Below are 21,801 nucleotides of genomic sequence, written 5' to 3' on the forward strand. Positions count from 1 at the left end.
TTTGAATAGAATGTTAACATGTTCCAAATTCTTTTTAATCTTTCTAGAAGTGTTACTTCTTTGGAGTCTTAGAATGCAGTAAGACTGGAAAGACATAAAATGCCTTCCTTTTCATCCAGGCAGCAAACTGACCAATGAAATAAATACATCATGTCTAACGGGTACCAAGAAGCTGGAACTGTTATCACACTTTAAAAAATATTTTGCATGATCTCTAATGCAATCTGTTTATTCATTCAACAAGAATTTGTTGAGATCCTCCTCTGGGTTAGGCACTGGATTTCTCTTTTAGATTCTGAAATTTATTTTGTTTAACAGCTTGATTACAATTAATTTATTAAGAAGTTCCCTTAAATGAGATAGAGTTTAAGGGCACTCAAAGATGTGATTAAACACAAAGTCATCATGTAAGGATCTAAACCTTGTTTTGGTAACATTAATTCATGCAGAGACATTTTCTGGGTGATTGCCTTTAAGACTCAACGGAATCTAGTCTGAAAATAGGTAGGCAAAAAGATCTCAATAGTATAGTTTCCTATTTTTTCCATATTTAACCTCCAACTGGAGGCAAGAATATAAAGGCTCAGCAAATAATTTCTAAATAGTTGGTCAATTTGTACCTCAGATGCTCTGAGCTTTCTAAGCCCTCACAACAGAAGGTATTTCTGCACATTCTGGGATTATCAGAATTTGTATAGTAAATATACAATTTTGAAGCTGATAGTGGATTCCTATTTAGATAACTTTTTCAGTTTCTACTTCATATTGTCATATTTATGGCTGTCATAAACTATGACTGTCATGTCTTTTTTTTTCAGACATGACATACTGCTAGATATGGAGAATTTAGTATATGTTCTTATTAATAAGGCCTATAATAATTATATTTATATATTCTTACGAGTAAGGCCTGCAATAAATAATATTTAAATATTCAGACCATTGAAAGTAAAAGATTTTTGATATTTTTAAATAAAACTTTTTAAGTGGTCTGTTCTTTTTTTATATTCACAATCTACCCCTGGCAAAATTTGTTTGTTTTTGTAACTAGCAGCAAGCCAATCTTGACAAATCTTTATCTTTCACCACGTGATATCCTTAAAAAATTACAATCCACAGGATTTATTAAAGAAGTGGCAGAGAAACAGAAACATCTTGAGGGTTGCATTTCACTTCAGGTGTAGTGAAAGCCCATTTCCTTCTACTAAAGCTCAACTCCTAAAATATTTAAACCAGAAAGAATGCTAACAAGTTTCATGTTTTATTTACCTTATGTATACTTTTTCAAAAGTCAAAGTGCTTCCACAGAGAGTGTAAAATTCTACAGGCCCTAATAACACCCATAAGGCATTCACATTTTTAGAATTGAGATGTACTTCAATGATAAGGTGAGAATACAATGAAGAAGAAAACAGGATCAAGAGAGATAGTACCCTTTAGTTCTAATCTTGGCTATGTCGATATAGGTGTGGGGTGTACAAGTGTGTGTGCCTTTGTGTGTGTGTGTGTGTGTGTGAACATATGTCTTAAATAAATATTATCTCTGAATCTAGTTGTTTCATAAGTAGAATGAAGAGATTGGTTTGTAAACATTGCTACAATTTCTTCCAGCCCTAAAACTCACTGATCAATGGACCCAGAATTGAAGCTGACTTATTCATTTTTGGCACTTCATATTAAGAAAACTTATTCTTCTGGGACTTGGTAATGGGTTTTTAATATACAGATGTGCTAGTTAGTCACTTAGTATTATTGCCTTAGCTTCAGTCATATTATCAGCATATAATTATGGCCTCACACTGAGAAAGAGACCAAATTCATAGTTGACAACAAAGGCAATGCCCTCAGGTTTCTCGGTGCTTTGAAATCACGAGCATCCACTGCAGCAAAGGCTTTTTACTGAATGCTTTTCTGCTTTTGAAGAAAGCAGGTATTTCTAAATTGGTTAGTAATTCATCCTCTTTAGATCCCTATACATTTTGTTGGCCAAAAAGACAATAAAGTAAAATAAATGTATGAATTTGACTATTTGAACATCATGAAATAAATGTGGTGGAAATCTCTCCTTATCTAGGAGGGCATCTACACAGACATATCATTTCTGGATGTAGTGTGGTTAGAAGAGATAATATGGAGGTAATCTTCCATTAGGTCAAATGAGTAAACAAAGTATGTGGCTCAGAAACAGGTCTGTTCATCTTTATCTCTGGTTAGGGCATTGCCTGACACAGGGAGCCTGTTCAATCATGGGTAAAGGAGTGAACCTGAAGATCAAACGATCCTTCATTCAATGTAGGAATCTTCCTCTGCTCAAATCCTTCTAGTGGTCCCAAGAGCTCATTCCCTCACAAGGCAGTCTGAATTGTTGGACATAGCTCCTTCTTTCTGAATTTAAATTTTCCTCTCTCTCTAACTTGCATTTGATGTAGAAAATTGTGGAGTTGAATTCTACTGATGTTAACATGTAGAGGATTATTAGACTAAGTCACAAATAGACACAAATGGATGTCATCAGAACGTCCTAACACTTTTGATGGGTTTAGAATAAAGTCATTAAAGATTCTTTTGGTAAATGCTTTCTTTGAAGAATCCTTATCTTCCCATCTTTTCTCACCCACTGTTCTCTGCTTATATCCAGCCCTGAACATTATGGAGGGGAAACACTGTACAGCAACTGCAAGTTCAGGGGTGAATTCTCCAAAAACGTAGTGTAATAAAAGTTTATTTTGGTTCTGTAAAACCCTGAGGGCCATGGTCATATGTGCCACATATGAATAATTACAAAAATGGAATATAAAAAATCATCTCCAGTTAGTACCTCTAGGTAGAACTGTCACATTTTTGGAACAAACAAAAATTTTCTGATGACTTTCAATGTCATTCATTTATTAATTCAACAAATATGCATTGAGATATCACTCTGTGTTAGCATTATGTGTTCCCTACAGATCACCATTTTATTATGTTTAACAACTTGTACTTAACACCTTGATAATAATTTTATTTAGGTTCTTTTAAATGATAGGACAAACATCTCACATAATATGTTCATATGATGAAACGAAACAGTTTTAGACATTGGACCTTTGGAAAAAAATATTTTAACTTGATATGTTATTAAAAATTATATTGATACATAAATGTACCAATTATAAATATGACTTGTATCTATACATAACATTTCCCCTTGTCACTTGATAAGATTATTTGTTTTATTATAAAAAGGAGTGTTAAGATCAGGAAGAAAACTATCTTAGATTTTCTTAAGTGTTACTAGGATTATTTCCCAGGTACTAAAAATACCAACAAATTGGATATTTAAAAATACTTAAATAATTTAACTTAAGATCATGAGAACAAGTGGCTGCATGTGCAATTCAACTTAATGAAAATAAATGGAAAGCCTAATAGCTTCCTGAATAGAATAGTTCTGCTCCTCTATCTGGCTTATTCACTAAGTGAATAATTCAAAAGTGTGGCATTCACAAATGTGGTAAACAGGTAAAAAATAGATCAAATAAAGACAGTTATACACTGTTCAACTTCGAAGTCAAAGAGGTTAGAATTCAATTACAAATGCTTTTCCTTTGTTACATTATGCCAACTTGGAACTAGAGATGATAATATTTAATGAAAATATTTCATATTTGAAGATGTGCATCTTCACTTACCAAATGGATTAAACAACTGATCAGTGTAGGAACAACAATCGAATCACAAATTTACATTACAGACAACTACAAAAATATGAAAAAAATAATGTTTACAAATGATAGAGAAGAATAAATTATTTTTCAGAGTACATAATTAGGTATATATAAGATAATTTAAAACAACTGGAGTGATTGCTCAGGCTGCACTCTCAAAAGTCTCCATCAAAATATATATGTCACTCAAGAGAGAGTGATACAAATAAATTATGACACAAAATCTGAATGATGTCTCTTCTCACCTTCAAAACCTCAATAATATCTCATCAAAATAATTTGCCAAGTGTGCAAATGATGGAAAACTTTAATTCCAAAACCATTTCTCTAAATTACCAACGGATTTATATTCTTGATGTCTTTTCACATGGTCACAAGCCAAGCATGCATGTGATTCCCAAAATCGTGGAAGATTTACTGTGAAATCTTTCCTCCAGTTAAAGTAACTAAGGTATAATTTATTGTTTTTATCTACTTCCTTCAGATACTTTGCTAGCTCACTGGGAGAGTTATAATCTTCCACATGAATGAATGAATCTGCTGGAATATAATTCTCATAGTTTTCCCTAGATGGCCCCAAAACAACAGGCACAGAGCCAGCCAGAAAAGCATTGTAGAGCTTTTCTGTGATGTAATCTTTGTGGATTGAGTTTTCAAAGGAAAGATAAAATTTGCAAGTAGATATGGTAGGAATCAAATTTTTATCATTCACATACTCTCCAAATGCTTGCCCATAGGTATGGATTTCAATGCTTTTGCTTAGCTCATTGTAATACTTGACCCTGGCATGCTCAGGGTTCCAGTTACTTACAACCCAGCACACTAACTTCTCTTTGCTTGGCACTTCAAACACGAAGGGGTTTGTGCTCACCGTCAAGAAGCCATAAGGCACTTGGATATCTGAGTCACGGCGATAAGTCAGAGTCAGGTTGAACAGGTGCTCAATGCCGCTCTTCTGGGGTGTGTGAGTTGGTGATTCCAAATTCATCCAAATCCATTTCTGGAAGGGTGGCCTCGCCTGCTGAGGTAAATTAGTCAGATCCCAACTGATGTCTCGGTGATGGATCAGAACCGCGTGCGATTTGTTGTACAGGGACCGGTCTGTAGTGAGATGGCATCCTTGGATGTTGAACATTGCTTGGCAAGATGTAAGGTCAAAGGTCTGCCCGAATGGCCACACCCAAATCAGAATCGTAGTTTCGTTAAAATAATCAGTTTTGGTGGAGAAGAAATTTTTCATTTTCAGCACAGAGCTGGCTGACTCCATCGGATTGAAGATCCAGCTGTTGGTGGGCTTGATGTAAATGAGCAGACATGCCATGAAGCAGCCCAGGATAATGCAGACGATTAAAAATGGGCGGAGAATTCCTTTGGATGCCGAGGTCATAATTTTTCCTGTGAAACAGAAAAGGAAAGATAGAGGGGTAGGTAGAGGTAGGGATGAAGAGTTAATCATAAATACATTTTGAGATAAACAGGTGATACATCCTAAAATACACTTAATCACAAAATCAACTGCATTTTCCTTTCCGGTCTTAGCAAAAACTAAATATAGGATGTCAGTTCAATAAAATCAAGTTGTAACTTCAACAGTACCCGTTTCCTAAATGCTCACTCTCAGCTAGGCTTTGTGCCAAGCACTTTGCATACTTCATTTCCTTTGATCCTCACAGAACCCCTATCAGGGAGGTCTTTTTATCACCTCTTCTCTGCAGAATGAGGAAGTTCAGGGCCAGAGATATAACTAGCTTACCCTAACTAGCTTACCCATTGAGTTATGCTCTTTCTTGCCTTCTACAATCTTTTTTGAACAAATAGTACAAACATCAATAATCCATTGAGGTGCATTTGTCACCTCAGGTTTATTGTCTTGATTTCTCTAGTCTCTGCCCTTTATATAAGTGAGGACTATTTATCCAGAAGTTAAATTCAGATCAGTTTCCCATAACAAGAACAATATCTGACACTTATCTGGTGCTCATTAGTGCCAAGCATTAATCTGAGGACGTACATGAACATATATATACATATGTGTGTGTGTTAATGTATATACATATGTGTGGTGTGTGTCTGTGTAAGCATATGTATTAACTCATTATATTCCCATCTTAATCATGAAGAAACTAAAGCCAAAAATGGTTAAGAAACTTACCCAAGGTGATATAGTAAGTGGCAGAACACACTTTTAAACTCAGGCTCTGGCTCCAGAGTCTGGGCACTTGAGGACTACATTTTTATAAACATTGATTCCCCTGGTTGCAGCCAGAGGATACAATCATCTTGATGATAACAGTATGTAAGCTCCATGAGGGGCTTTGTTTCTCACTGCTGTATCCTCATCACCAGGTTAGAGTAGATGCTTAATAGATGCTGTGTATGTTGCATGAATGAATGGGTGGATTGATGAGTACCAACTATGCCCAAGGTAAAATGCTTGGTAACTAGATAAAAGTGAACCAAGTGTGAATGAATGAAATTATTTTTAGTTGCTTTCTTGTTGTATTTTAACACATATCCTTCTACAGAATAACTGCCTTTAAACTGACTTACAGGTATTCCTACCAATAGATGAGCAAAATCTCCTAGTTTTGATTCTCTTTGTAGCATCTCAAAGTTGGCATATCGTACATATTAGTCCCACAACACTTTTTTGGCCAAACGGGAAGAATTGGTTGCTAGGCAGAAACAACATTCTTTCCACTGTGTGCCTCTCAGTTTTCCTGCTTCCTGGACATTTTGAGTTTCTTGAGGTTCTTCTTGTTAACTCTCTGCACACCTTCCCCCTTCAACTTTCCACTGCTGTCGGGATCAATTACTAAACAGTCAATTTCTAAACAGTTACTCAGTAAACCCTGCTTTGTACAGAAACTGTCAGAAAAGTTTGTCTCTTGGACCCAAATTGACATCCCCTTGACAGGAACTTTTTCACTTACTCCTCATTAATAAAATTCAGCTGGATACCCAACATGTCTTGAATTATTATACAACCTATTTTTGAAGGACCCGCAGCTGTGTCACTATAGCTCTCAAGAGAGACAGCAATAAATTTATAGCATAAAGCAAATCATAACCATAAAAAGGATAATTAAAGTTTTTGACATCATTTTTAATAGTTTCAAGTAATATGAAGGAATATAATTTAAAGACTTTAGTATTAAAAATAACAGTCTTAGTAAAAGATTTGTAAGAATTTGAATATATGTAATTGTGTTTTCCATTAAGAGACCTTCAGTCATACTTTAAGAATGCTCTAAGTGTTAAAGAATGGAGGAGTCTGGAATAGAAACGGTTCAGGTGTGATTCTCAAACCATAAGTATACTTCAAGACATTATGTAGAGAAATCTGAAACCAAGAAGAACAGAAGGCTTCTTCAAGGTGTGGTAATTCTAAATGTGTGTGTGTGTGTGTGTGTTTTGAATCCTTATTTTAAATGGAAAGAAACAGGCATATATCTGGAAAAGATGAAAACTCTAACTGACAATCACTGTGTGGTACACTTACTCTCTATATGTTGTCCGGGTTCATAATCAAACCACTCCTGATAAAGCAAGACTTTTTAATCCTCAGTAAAAAAGCATAAAAATCAGAAACCATTTGAACAGAACCTTGGATCTACTTGGGGATCTTGAGATCAACTCAAATCAACCCCAAAGACCTGAAATGAATCACTGACACATTAATAGGTGGATTAAAATTAGAAATGGTTTAAAAAAGCAGAAGGTTGCCATATATAGTCACATTGTGGACTTCTTTCCTGTTAAACAAAATAAAATTTGTAAAGTGCTTCCTACAGTGCCTGCACAATAGAAAGCACTATGTGTTTGCTATTATATTACTATTTCTTGTTAAACAGTCAAGAATCAGAGCTCTCATCATAGCTGAAAGTCTTTTGGACTAATAGATTCTGATTTTATGCAAATTATTACCATTTCTAATCACACACACACCTACAGTCTCCTCTAACTACAAAACATAACTCATTGTTAATAATGTTTGGATAAAATACATAAGAAAGCAAATTATAATGAATATAAGCAGGTCTTTCAATAAATCATGGTATGAGTCTTTTCACAAAACGTTGCTCTACAAGCATATTATACTTAGAGGATTCTGTAGCAGATATTTGCTAGTTTTTACTGCCTGGCAATTCCCCTGCCGTCTTCTGAAAATAGCGCCCTAATTTCCTATCGAGATACCTCTCCTCCTCTGTGTGCAGTCTTTGGGACTTCAGAGAACAATATCTCCCTTTTTCTTAACCAGTGTTGAGCAGGGGAGCCAGATCATTCAAACTCTCTCTCTCTGGGTGTTTAAAACTTGAGTGTAAGGGCCAAGAAGGAAAATATATTGGAGCTGCTTAATCACAGTGGGGTTCCCTGAGAAGACAATTATATAAACTCTTCTATCTGGGTCCAAGGAGCTCCCCATGATGCAGCCTTCCTGTGCTTGGTTCTTCAGATATTCCTTCAGTTCTAAGAGCTACTCCATAAACTTGCAATCATTTCCTTTTTGTTTACATTAGTTATAATTGGTTTTATTGCTTGAAACAAACAAATCCAAACAAACAACAAAACCCTAATCAAGCCCCCAAAAAACCTCAAAATGAAAAAACAAAAACCCAATTGATTATCTCTCCTTTTTTTTTTTTTCTTCCTGCAGTATGTGAAGTATATAACTTAAATCTTTCAAAAAATTATCTGGATTTAAAAAACCTATATATAGGGCTTCCCTGGTGGCGCAGTGGTTGAGAGTTCACCTGCCGATGCAGGGGACACGGGTTCGTGCCCCGGTCCGGGAAGATCCCACATGCCGCGGAGTGGCTGGGCCTGTGAGCCATGGCCGCTGATCCTGCACGTCCAGAGCCTGTGCTCCGCAATGGGAGAGGCCACAACAGTGAGAGGCCCGCGTACCGCAAACAAACAAACAAACAAACAAACAAACAAAAACCCCCTATATATAAATTCTCAAAACAGCAAACAAATCTCTTCACTTTACATTAAGCCATAGAGTGCACCCAGAGTTTAGCTATTTGGTGGTGTCTAACTTAACAGTTAATAATCTGTTTAGGCTGGCTCAGAGAACAATTTTTTCCCATATAATCATTATGGTGTTTAGCGTCATGATATTAGTATCTGGAATTCTACAAAAGTCTTCTGAATACTCCATTGATGTTCGTAATTTAAATTGCCCCTTTAAAAAATTGGGGGGGATTGGTATTGTTTTATTTTGCTTCTACTCTTTCCTACGACTTTTATGCTAAAATTCTTTACAAGAATAAAAATATAAGCCTTCTACTTTCTACACTGTACACCAAATTATATTCTGCCTCAAAGCACTGTAAGACTTAATATATTCATGGCTTTACTTTCAAAGACTCCCTTGACACCTCACATTCCACTAAACCTTTCTTGTGGGCATTCCTGCTCTGAGTTCCCACAATTCTTCCCATTAGCTCCTGAGCCAAATGCCTCCTGCCTTTGGGAGAAATGCCATTTACTTTTTGGCAGGAAGACATTGGTTGATCTCTAGAATGCTATCAAGTTTGTGTTTGTGAACATTTCTCAAAGCCCTTTGGATGCAATCTCTGGTATTTCCAGGCATAAGCCTCTGTTTTACTTCCTCCAAACACCAGAGGAGCTGCCACCAAAATATGCCAGCTTTGGTCAGCAATGCTTTTCCTGAATATTTCTCAGAATACATTCTGGCATAACTAACAATTTCCTGACTTATTAATACAGTGGTTTCATCTTTAGGGTTATTACCTCTAAATGCTCAAAAACCTCTTTTTTTTTTTTTTTCCTGATTTCACTTTTGTCTCAGACATTTGTTTCCTTTGGTGTGCAAGTTGCCAACTGCCACTTCTCCTGCCCCGCACACTGCTTTATCTTGGACAGTTTCTACATTCAGTCTCTGAAATTTTCTTTTCAATTCAGGGATTAACCTTTTTTAGTCTGATCTTTTATCTTCTCTCTTCTCTTTACTCAAAATCACTAGTTCTTAATCACTGTCTCAATTCACTTTAGAAGCTCTAGTTACCAGCTCTGGCTGTAGCTAGAACAATCAGATCTGACACTGAGCCCAGGTGTAATGTGGCCCATGTGCCACCTAAACATAGGAACACCCCAGACAGGACAGGAGGTAGTTTCTGTCATTTTCCCAGAACATGCTTTCTGAATTCCCTTGAGGCAGTCTTTCATAATTTCATAGTGCTTTCTATGATTATTGTCAGGTGTTAGACCATAGCAGCCAGGTAATGAAGGTCAAGGATGCCTTTAAAAAAAAAAAAACCTCTTATTTTTGGGCCAAAATATTACTATGTATTTCTGACTCTGTGAGTTTCTTTCTTTCCGATGACAAAGTAGAGCAAATAACCCATTGAAGGAGCCTTGACGTTTCCCTTTCCTTCAAATCCACACCCAACCCAGCACGAGACCTGCCAATTTTGCCTCCTCAATATTTCTTAGATTAGTTGACTTCTCCCCATTTCCCTGGGTTAAAATGTGTATCATCTCTTGTATGGACTACTAACATTGCTTTTATTTTTTTTTTTTTTTGCGGTATGCGGGCTTCCCACTGCTGCGGCCTCTCCCGCCGCGGAGCACAGGCTCCGGACGCACAGGCCCAGCGGCCACGGCCCACAGGCCCAGCTTCTCCGCGGCACTTGGGATCTTCCCGGACCGGGGCACGAACCCGCGTTCCCTGCATCGGCAGGCGGACTCTCAACCACTGCGCCACCATGGAAGCCCTAACATTGCTTTTTAAGTGGTCCACCTGGCACTCACTTTTGATCCTTTCAGTTCATTCACACTGCAGTAGACCAGTGATTCTCAAAGTGTGTTCCCAAGACTGCCTCAGCATCAGCATCACCTGGGATCTTGTTAGAAATGCAAATTCCCCCACCCAAATCTTGACATATGGAAGCAGAAACTCTGGGGTGAGGCCCAGCAATCCATTTTAAAAAGTCCTCCAAGTGATTCCGACATACACTTTTCAAACCACACATCACAGGTTACCCTTCTGTTTAAGGGTATGAATTCCAGTTGCTTTTAAGATAAAGTAAAAAAGTCTTAATGTGGCTTAAACAGTTTTGGATGACGGGGACCTTGCTTCTGTCTCCAGCCTCAGTGCGTTGACAAACTCTCTTTTGCATTCTCTGCAATGCTGTGCTTGGCCGTCTCGCATTGGGTCACTGCACCAGTTCTTCTCTCTCCTGCTCTTTTTTTTTTTTTTTTTTCCTGCGGTACGCAGGCCTCCCACTGTTGTGGCCTCTCCCCGTTGCGGAGCACAGGCTCCGGACGCGCAGGCTCAGCGGCCATGGCTCACGGGCCTAGCTGCTCCACGGCATGTGGGATCTTCCCGGACCGGGGCATGAACCCGTGTCCCCTGCATCGGCAGGTGGACTCTCAACCACTGCGCCACCAGGGAAGCCCTCCTGCTCTTTCTTGATTTACTCCTTTTCACTCTTCTGGTCTCAGCTCCACTGGTAGTTGCTTATGGAAGGATCCCTGACCCCTCCCACTGTCCAACACACACACAGTAAATCAAAGGTCCCAAGTACGTGTCTCATAGAACCATTTCTGCATAGCACTTAGCACAGTAGCAAATTTACCTATACTTGTGTGGGTATTTGATTAATGTTGTTGCCTCTGTTCCACCATAACTAGGCTCATATGGTAGATATTGGGTGTTTTCCCTCAGTATTTAATCCCCAGTGCCTAGTCAGACCTGACATATCTTTGCTCTCAACAAATGTTTTTGGAGTGACCACGTAACTAACAATTATTGAGCATTTGCAGTGTTCCGGACACCAGGCTAAAACGTTTATGTAGATTTTATCATTTAAACCTCAGGAAAAATATATTTCCTTTTGTTCATTTAACAAATAAGTATGCATCACTTTCTCTGTGACATCATGGTTCTAAGCACTTAACGAATTTTAATTCCTTTAGATAATGCCCAGATGAAATATACTCTACAATTATATTCATTTTTACAGAATAGGAAACTGATGTGTATCTATCTGTCTCATGTCTTACAGCAAGTGGTCAGTTAAGATGTGGACGCTAGTGGTTTGACTCCAAAGTGTGTTGCTTTAAAAACATATGTTAAGTATTGAGGTTCCAGCGTATAACTGCAGAGAATGCTATGAATTATAGGAATAAAGTTTTATTTTATGACATATATTACTCTGGAGCCATTGTTCATAAGAACAAACTAGATTCATCAACACTTCTCTCCTGGCTCTTATTCTAGAAACCAATGGCCGGAACAGTGGGTCCAGAGTACTAGAATTTTAGGTAACTCTCCTCCTGCCCCCAAGAGAGCAAGAGAGTTTGGAGAGGTAAATCAGAGCAGGGACGAATCTAGTTTTTTTGTTTTTTTAAAATTATTTTGGTGTTTATAAAGAAATTCAAGAAATACCAAGGATATTGACACATTTGTAATTGCTAATCCAAGGCCTCTCTGATAGTTATATTCCTGCTAGTCACATTCTCTTTCAGATGAATTCTTTATATGCTGCTTTGTTGAGTTAATTTTGAAACTCAACTAACCTCAAAGAGCTAAATTGCCTAAAAACAATAAAGGCGGAGAAAAGGAATCATTTAAATAAAATTTTCAATTATATCCCAGAGTTTGTCCACATAATGTCATCAGTTAATATTTTCAAAGGATTTACATGTATTTATTTTTACCATTCCTTAAAAGTTAATATGGAATTCCTTCTCTATAAATTTTTGTATTCTTGATTCCCTGGATCTCACCAGTCTACTAGTGAATATATAAGGCCATATGCTTTGAATCACCACAGTTTGATAATTGGATTTCCATCAGTCTTACTACCAGGAATGTCTCTTCTTTTAGGTGTCCCTCAATTGTTTCTGTGAAAGACCATGCAAGTTTCATTTGGACCCCAACCAGTCTGGCAGCAACAGTCCCCATCCACTGTTTGTCCTTCTTCATCATGTGGTTCCACTAGTCTGAGAATCCACTTAATGCAGCTGTCCTTCTCCTCCTAAACATTCAATGTGTGGACCTAGAAACACAAATGCAGCTTTTCCCTGACCTCTAACCTTCAGGGTGCCAGAGTCTCTGGGTCCACGTCACAGTTGAAAAACCAGCTCTCTGATCAAACTTGGTCACTGATTCTAGCATCTCTGAATATGCTGGGACACTCACAACATCTCTCCCAGAACTTTTTCTTCAATTTCTGGTCCTCTATCTGCTAACAGTACAGGCTTTATTTTCGTTTATAGGGCAAGTGAGTGAATCCACAGGAAATAAACTACTTTACCTTCTTTGGCTCTTTCCTCTACCCTTATCCCCAACATTAAATTCGTGCTCTTCCAGCTACAAAAGCAAAAATAAAAACAAAACACCATCATGCATATCAAAGCATGTTAGCAGATACTAAGAAGGAGGCTGCCTGAATGAAAGAATATCTACCTACAGAGAGAAACATTGGATGGGGCATTGCCATGACAACAGTTTCTGCATCAGACTGAATTCTGAAGGCTGATCATCTTTTGAACTCATGTGAAGCTAATTAGCACCAGCTTTACTGGGATTAAATAAAAACAGATTACTGTAGTTAATGAGGAGTTTCTGGAACTTCAACTTAAATCTATAATAAAAGAATTGGCCAGTAAGAACTAAAATAGAAAGGATGAGCCACAAGAAGTCAAGAACCTGAGACAATATGATAGAAGTGTGGTTAAGAAGATTGTAGGGAAAAAAAAAAGAAGTTGCAAGTTTAATCAACTTGTAACTGAGTCATCTAAAAATGAACTGATTGATTAACATACTTAACAGAAGAAAATATTATTAGAAGATGGAAAGGAAGTAATTAGGAGTAAAAATTCCAAGAGTAAGAAACTTTTAATCTTGGAGATACAAGTGCTACAGTCCTTGGAGGGGAGGATTTCTATCATATCTTGGTGGGAATTCAATTGGCCCCTTTGGCTTCTTTATATGTAGCCTGAATGAAACATCCTCAAGGGTCACCTAAGTGTCTTATTCTGATACCATTCCTAATAAATAATCTTTTGAATATTTATTTTACCAAGCAGTTGAATACTCAGAAGAAAACACCATATTTGATGAACACTGTTCTCTTATCTTCTATTAAAGAACCTTCACCCTTCCTAAAACCACTCCTCTGTTCTATCCTTGCAGATAGTCACATCATCCATACACCTGCCTAAGTCTCCAGCTGGAAAGCATGATTTCCTGCCTCCACTCCCTAACCTGACTTCCATAGATTAGCACAATTAGTCAACTGAAATGCCATAACATTTGTTAAATCTCTCTCTTTCTCCATCTTTTTGCCACTTCATTGTTTAGGTCTGCATCACTTATTTCCTGGATTGTTGTAATGAACCATTAACTGTTATCACTGATACTGGTCTTGCTTTCCTTCGATTCATAGTAAAAACTGTGACTTGAGTGTCCTTTTTTTTTTTTTCCCCTTTCATTCTCTCTCTTTCAAAAAAGTTTTATTATAGAAGTTGTGTTGGGGAAGAAGGTGTTAAAGCAGCTGGCCTGAGATCCCGCCTATTACCAGGGAGATGGTCCTGGGGAGTGGGAGGGAAGAATGCAAGCGACCTGGTCTAATGTCCTTGAAAACATGATAACTTGACCTCCAGGCCAACAGACTAATATTTGTTGGAAGGGAGAATTCTTATCTATGAAATACTTTAAGGAAGATGTTCTTGGTTTAGAATTGCTTACTGTAAACAAACGTATACTTGTATGGATTTATGATGCATGGCTCACTGGAGAATGTTACATAAGCTATACAACTCTCTTGAGTATAAAATGGAGATGTTTTCCTTATATGATGTCTCATTTACCAAAACACTTTCAGGTATATGTCTGAATTTATTTCAAGGTTATCTATTCTATTCTACTGATCTATCTGTTGATTATAACATGCTTTAAATTGTTTATATAATTTTCCACCTCATAATTATTTTCTTTAATTTTATATAACCTGCTTATTTTTCCAAATAACAACAGAATAATTTTCATCAAGCCCATCCTTGAAAAAAAATCTTGTACTTTTTTTAAAAAGCAGATATTCATTTTTAATTATTTAATTATTTAATTATTTATGGCTGTGTTGGGTCTTCGTTTCTGCACGAGGGCTTTCTCTAGTTGCGGCGAGTGGGGGCCACTCTTCATCGCGGTGCGCTGGCCTCTCACCATTGTGGCCTCTCTTGCTGAGGAGCACAGGCTCCAGACGCGCAGGCTCAGTAGTTGTGGCTCACGGGCCTAGTTGCTCCGTGGCATGTGTGATCTTCCCAGACCAGGGTTCGAACCCGTGTTCCCTGCATAGGCAGGCAGATTCTCAACCACTGTGCCACCAGGGAAGCCCTCTTGTTAGTATTTTGGAGAAATATTTCATTATGTCTGTTTAAATTATTTGAAAAAATAACATACCAAAAGTATTCGTTCTTCTCAATGAAAACATGCTATGCCATTCTTTTAAAATTGTTCATATCCTGGGTAAAGATTGATGGTGTCTTATATATAGAATATTTATTTTTCTGAGGCATTTCATGTTTTTGCTGCCCTTGTCACTGTTAACGTATTTTTCTTCCCTCATATCTCCTGATTATTTCTGAAATAGAGAAACACTAATGATTTTGCATTTTTATATTTTATTGTAACACTTTACAGAACTCCTATCAATTTTAAGAATTTTTTGTTGATTTTATTGAGTTAAGATATATTTGCATGGCCCTTGTAAATAATAATATTTTCTTTACAATTTTAGTAGGTAAAATATATTGTTCATGGCTTAGAATTTTTGAAAAGACATTAAATAACAAGAGTGATAGTTGGCTTCTTTGGCACTTTCTATTTGTAAGGACTGTGTCACTTCTCACCATTTTATAAGATAGAGATACTGTTCTCATGTTAAGGAAGTTTCTTTCTATACCTTTAAATCAATTACTGATTCTATTTATTCATTTGCTTGTTTTAATTAAGTACTTTTTCTTCTACTACTAGTATCCTATAATTTTGTATTAGGTCTTTGATTTGTTATGATATTAATATATTTCCTTATTTAAATCTTCCCTAAATTATTGGCATAACACTATTTTTTCTGTACAAATTAGTGCTGATATTTATTTAGGTATTTTTGCATACATATCCAGAAGTGAGTATGTATTTTTTGTTATGGGGCCCTCTTTTTTTTTTTTTAACACCTTTATTGGAGTATAATTGCTTTACAATGGTGTGTTAGTTTCTGCTTTATAACAAAGTGAATCAGTTATACATATACATATGTTCCCATATCTCTTCCCTCTTGCATCTCCCGCCCTCCCACCCTCCTTATCCCACCCCTTTAGGTGGTCACAAGGCACCGAGCTGATCTCCCTGTGCTATGCGGTTGCTTCCTACTAGCTATCTATTTTACGTTTGATAGTTTATGACCCAGCAATCCCACTACTGGGCATATACCCTGTGAAAACCATAATTCAAAAAGAGTCATGTACCAAAATGTTCATTGCAGCTCTATTTACAATAGCCAGGACATGGAAGCAACCTAAGTGTCCATCAACAGATGAATGGATAAAGAAGATGTGGCACATATATAAAATGGAATATTACTCAGCCATAAAAAGAAACAAAATTGAGTTATTTGTAGTGAGGTGGATGGGCCTAGAGTCTGTCATACAGAATGAAGTAAGTCAGAAAGAGAAAAACAAATACCGTATTCTAACACATATATATGGAATCTAAGAAAAAAAAAAGGTCATGAAGAACCTAGGGGTAAGACAGGAATAAAGACACGGACCTACTAGAGAATGGACTTGAGGATATGGGGAGGGGGAAGGGTAAGCTGTGACAAAGTGAGAGAGTGGCATGGACATATATACACTACCAAACATAAAATAGATAGCTGTGGGTCCTCTTAATTAAGTTTTGATATTAAGGCTAGACTATCTATATAGAGGATTAGATGAGATTGTACTGTTCCTAACATATTCTAAGTACAAAATAAATGCCAACTGTTGTTATTAATATTTATTTTGGACATAAGGTAGTATTACCGAGAAGTTTTTGTAGCATGAGGATAATTTTTCCTTGAGAATTTGAAACCAATTGGTCCTGATCCTTCTCTTTTTTAGTTATCTGATAACATTTCCAATAGCTTTTATTTATCCAATAGCTTTTATTTATATATTTAATTTTTTTCTATTACTTGAGTTAATTTTGATCATTTGCATTATCCTAGAATTGTCCATGGCAACAAGATTTATAAATATATTAACATCTCACTGCATGTAGTACTTTTTAAAAATAGCAACAGCAGAGCAAACAACAACAATGACCACCTCTGATTTTGTTCTTATGTCATTTCCCTTGTGTCTAATTCTGTTTATTTATTCTTAAAGAAATCAGATGCAGCATTACTTTCTGTTATGGACTGAATGTTTATGTCCTCCCAAAACTGATATGTTTAAGCCTTAATTCCCAATGTGGTTGTATTTGGAGATGGGTCCTTTAAGGAAGAAATTACAATTAAATGAGGTTGCAAGGGTGGGACCCTGGGCCAAAAGGATTAGTGTTCTTATAAGAAGAGACACCAGAGAGCTTTTGCTCTTCTCTCTGCTCTTGCAAACTCACCAACAGGAGGTCATGTGAACACATAGCTAGAAGGTGGCCGTCTGTAGACCAAGGGGAGAGCTCTCACCAGGCACCTTAATCTTGAACTGCTAGCCTCCAGAATTGTGAGAAAATAAATATCTGTTACTTAAGCCTCCCAGTCTGTGGTATTTTTTTATGGCAGCCCTAGGAAACTAATGCACCTCCTCATCTAATTCTTTTATATTTTGACACTCCTTTTATCATGAAAGTGTGTCACAGCACTTACTTTATTGTATTGCTCAATCAATATTTCTTACATGGATGAAATCAACAAAAAGTTATATCCCTCCTTTTGAATGAACAAACTCACCATTCAGTTACCTGTGTGTATATGTTAGGTTGATGTGACCGATTATCTCTAGGTACACTGACAAAATCTTTTTTTCTGAGCTGGAAAGGAGAGAAACAAATCCTGAATGTTTTCCCTTTGGTGCTTGAGGGCCAGTAGGTACCAATGTTATCTATTTGTCGCTCTCTAACTTTAAAAGTAATAGTCCAAATGTAGTAGATACAAAGGTAACAAAAGATTCACTCACTTTATGTTCATCCATGACTCAAACTTGTTTCTTAGTTTTATGCTATGTGAAATAAGTGCTAGATTATATCTTTAAACAAAAGTGAAAAGGAAGACCATCCACTGGCTGTGGACTGTGGGGGGCATATGGCATGTTGTTTTGTGACTGAGAACACCTGCTCTGCACACAGTATGCCTGGTTTCCAATCCTGAATCTACCTCTGGCTCTCTGTGAAGCTTTCCAGCAATAGCCTCAACCTTTCCATGTGTCAGTTATTCATCTAAAAAATAAGAAGAATACCTACTTGCCAGATTTGTGCATGTTAAATGAATTGATACATGTAAATTACCTGGATCTGCCCCTGGTGCATAGCAAGCACTCAGTAATTATGAACTGTAATATTTGCCACATATACACATGTAGGGCTTAAGATGTATGCTTTTTCATTTCTGAATATGAAATTGCCATATATAGCAGTAGCAATATATGCACTTCTCTGAAAGACAGGGTTGCAGATTTTTCATGGGATAACCTAGTCACTTAACCACTAAGCAATCAGTCACCTCTCACAAAAAAGAAAGTGGTATTTTGCAGCATGAATGTGTCACTGGCCACAATGCAAAAGGCAATTTGCTCCATTTTAATTTGATTTTGTTCCATCTTTTAGAGTAATTACTGGACAATTATTTTGTCATAAGCTGAATGCTCAATAGGCAGATCTGGCTCCATGTGATTAAGAAACTCATTTTCTCTGATGTGCTTTGCCCCTCTTTGACCTTCAATTTCTAAAAACCTATTTTTCAGGTGTTCTCTTTAGAAGTGATTTTTCACCCTTTTTCATTTTCTTATTGTTTTTCTGTACTGAAATTCCATTTTTTCTTACAGCCAGCAAACTAACTGACCCCAAGCTTTGCATATAGCAAATGCTCATTTATGTGACACAGTGTCATAAATGGGTGGTACAATGAATATAAGTAAACTGCCTTAAAGAACTCATAAACCAAAAAAAAAAAGAAGTGGTAAATTAAGATACAAATCCTGTTGAATAATATATAATTTAAAAGATTTTATCTTAATGAGTCTTTCCTCCTCTGAGCCTTCATAGTCACTCTGCATCTCTCCAACATGGCACCACATACCTAAAAGGGTGGTTGTGAAGAAATAGAAGGTAACATAAAACAGAGTAATAGTTTGAAAGCTATGTACACATTTTTCATTTTGAACTTTCTCAGTTCATGACCTTAATCCTAGCTGACCTGTCTATCTAACCTATCTTGGGGGTGAAGTGGGGTAGGTAAGTTAGGATTTATTTGAGAAGAAATAAAAAGAGAAAGGAGAATATACTTTTTAGCTTCTGACATGTAGTACCAGATGCAAGCTCAGTTACTATTTTGAGAGGAGATTTTTCAAATGCATTTATTGTCTTTTTAACATATCAAGGTCTAAGATTAAAGGAAGCTCTCTGGGCTTTGGCCTAAGTCGGGGGTGTCAGATAATTAAGGTTGATATTGAAAACAGAGAGGAGTGGGGAGGCCTCTTGAAAACCACATGAAGTGTCAAAGTCAACTTGGCCAGTGTGGTCAGACACCTGAGATCTTGAGGGACAGCTTTCTCAAGCATACCTTGGTATGGGTGGATGAGATATGGCTGGGAAGCTTGTGGGAGAGGGGGTGCCATGATGTGGTGAGGTGGCCCTGCAGGGCTGCAGGGCTGACTGCCTGGCCTGAGACTGGGTGGCAGCCACAGCCAGATCCCGGAAAGGTCTTAGCACTCAAGAAGCTGAAGGGAACCCATGGCAACCAGGCTGTTCCACTGTGTGTCATTACAGGTTATGAGACAAAAATTCATATATATATATATATATATATATATATATATATATATATATATATTTTTTTTTTTTTTCTTTTTGCGGTATGCGGGCCTCTCACTGCTGTGGCCTCTCCCGTTGCGGAGCACAGGCTCCGGACACACAGGCTCAGCAGCCATGGCTCACGGGCCTAGCCGCTCCACGGCATGTGGGATCCTCCCGGACCGGGGCACGAACCCGTGTCCCCTGCATCGGCAGGTGGACTCTCAACCACTGAGCCACCAGGGAAGCCCCCAAAATTCATATTTTAAGACAAGAAAAATGTAAACATTTTTCTCTGCCTGTTTGGGCATCCTCCCTCCCCTCCAGTGTGCTATGTGCATCTGCACTATGCATTAACCAGACCAGCCCAACGGCAGAAATACCTGCTCAACCATAAAGATCAATTTTTCTTTTTCTGGTGCCAGACATGTAACTCCTTAGCAGACAGCTTTGGTGAACTTTATGTAAAATGACCCTGTAAGGGGTCATAATGACCACCTTACGTGCAGACATCTTTGGTGAACTTTATGTACAATGCCAATATATCATTTCCCTTAAAGACAGAAATTGGTGCAGAATAGACTGGTCAGACGATCTGGGGAGATACTGGGATGCACCTAATGGGAGTTCTTAGCTTAAATACTAATTTATGACCTTATTAATGTTACTAGCTATATTGTATTATATTATTTTACAACATTATTGTTTCTTGCATTACCAAATGTGTGACTGATCCTCTGATAAAATTAATGATGATTAGGCTACTTGATATGATTGACCAAATATATAATCCTATAATATTAATGATTGAAATACTGTAACTCTAGATATATATTCCTATAATATTAATGATTGAAATACTGTAACTCTAGATATTGGAAGAAGCAACAAGAGGGAACCATTTCTAGGACCATAACAGACTAGTAAGACAGGTGGTCCAGAGACTTTTTGGCTGCTGTTAACAGGGCCTAGTCCAGTAACAGCACATTGAGTGGCCTAACAACAGAATTCTCGCCTGACCTGGGAGTGAACATTCCTAGGACTGTCGGACAAATTGGTGACAAAACACCTCCCAAACCTTCATTGAAATCAACACCGAAAAGGAAAAGAATTATAAAATAAAGAATGTTGCTCACAATCCAATTCTGTAAGAATCAAGTCATTAGCCACTGCAGTCCCTGACTACAGTATACGCTGAAAGGAATTCAAGGCAAAGATCAGGAGGGGGCAATGCTCTAGGAAAACTGGCAGAACTGGACCTCAGATAGTTAGATGTTTTCAGGAGAAAATTTTAAGAACCCAGCTTCTTATGTCTTCTCATGCTTAGAAAAGCACTAAAATCATTAACTAAGATATCTGTTCCTCAAGAATAGCAGCAATTGGGCTTCCCTGGTGGCGCAGTGGTTGAGAGTCTGCCTGCTGATGCAGGGGACACGGGTTCGTGCCCCGGTCCGGGAAGATCCCACATGCCGCGGAGCGGCTGGGCCCATGAGCCATGGCCACTGAGCCTGTGCGTCCGGAGCCTGTGCTCTGCAACGGGAGAGGCCACGACAGTGAGAGGCCCGCATACCGCAAAAAAAAAAAAAAAAAAAAAAAAAAAAAAAAATATATATATATATATATATAGCAGCAATCTTCTACCAGGATATGTGCTTGATTGCATGTATCCCTTTGTCAAAATCACATATACACTGCCCTCCCCCGCCCTTACCTCTGCAGAACAGTTCTCAGAGATTTCTGAAAGACTGCCTCCCAGCTTATAATCGTCAGGTTGGCCCAAATAAAATTTTCCATTTCTTTCTTAAATGATTATTGATTAACTTTTTTGTCAACACTGGAGAGTCTCAGGTCACAATTATCCCAGCCTGAAACTTAAACCATCAGGGCAAGCCAGAAGCAGGTAGACAAGAAGCAGGTCCTGAGGTAGGAAGGTGTCAGACAGAAAGATGCTTCCCAGTTTTCTCTTGCAAGAAGGTTTTATCTGAGGTTTTGAGAAAAGCTGGGGAAAGGAGAGAATATCTGAGAGAAAAAAAATGTTAAATGATCAAAATGAACTGTTTCAATTAAGGG

General features: G+C 37.6%; 1 protein-coding gene across 1 annotated transcript; it reads right to left on the reverse strand.

The window, feature by feature from the left end:
* Positions 1 to 4,014: 4,014 nt before the first annotated feature.
* FUT9 (fucosyltransferase 9) lies at positions 4,015 to 5,094 on the reverse strand (the record flags this gene model as incomplete). Its single annotated transcript, XM_082633901.1, has 1 exon — positions 4,015 to 5,094. One exon carries the CDS (start codon positions 5,092 to 5,094, stop codon positions 4,015 to 4,017), a length of 1,080 nt encoding a protein of 359 aa, XP_082490027.1.
* Between the last annotated feature and the right edge of the window lie 16,707 nt (positions 5,095 to 21,801).

The sequence above is a fragment of the Mesoplodon mirus genome (assembly GCF_964341445.2).
Source record: "Mesoplodon mirus genome assembly, chromosome: 10".
Lineage (NCBI taxonomy): Eukaryota > Metazoa > Chordata > Mammalia > Artiodactyla > Ziphiidae > Mesoplodon > Mesoplodon mirus.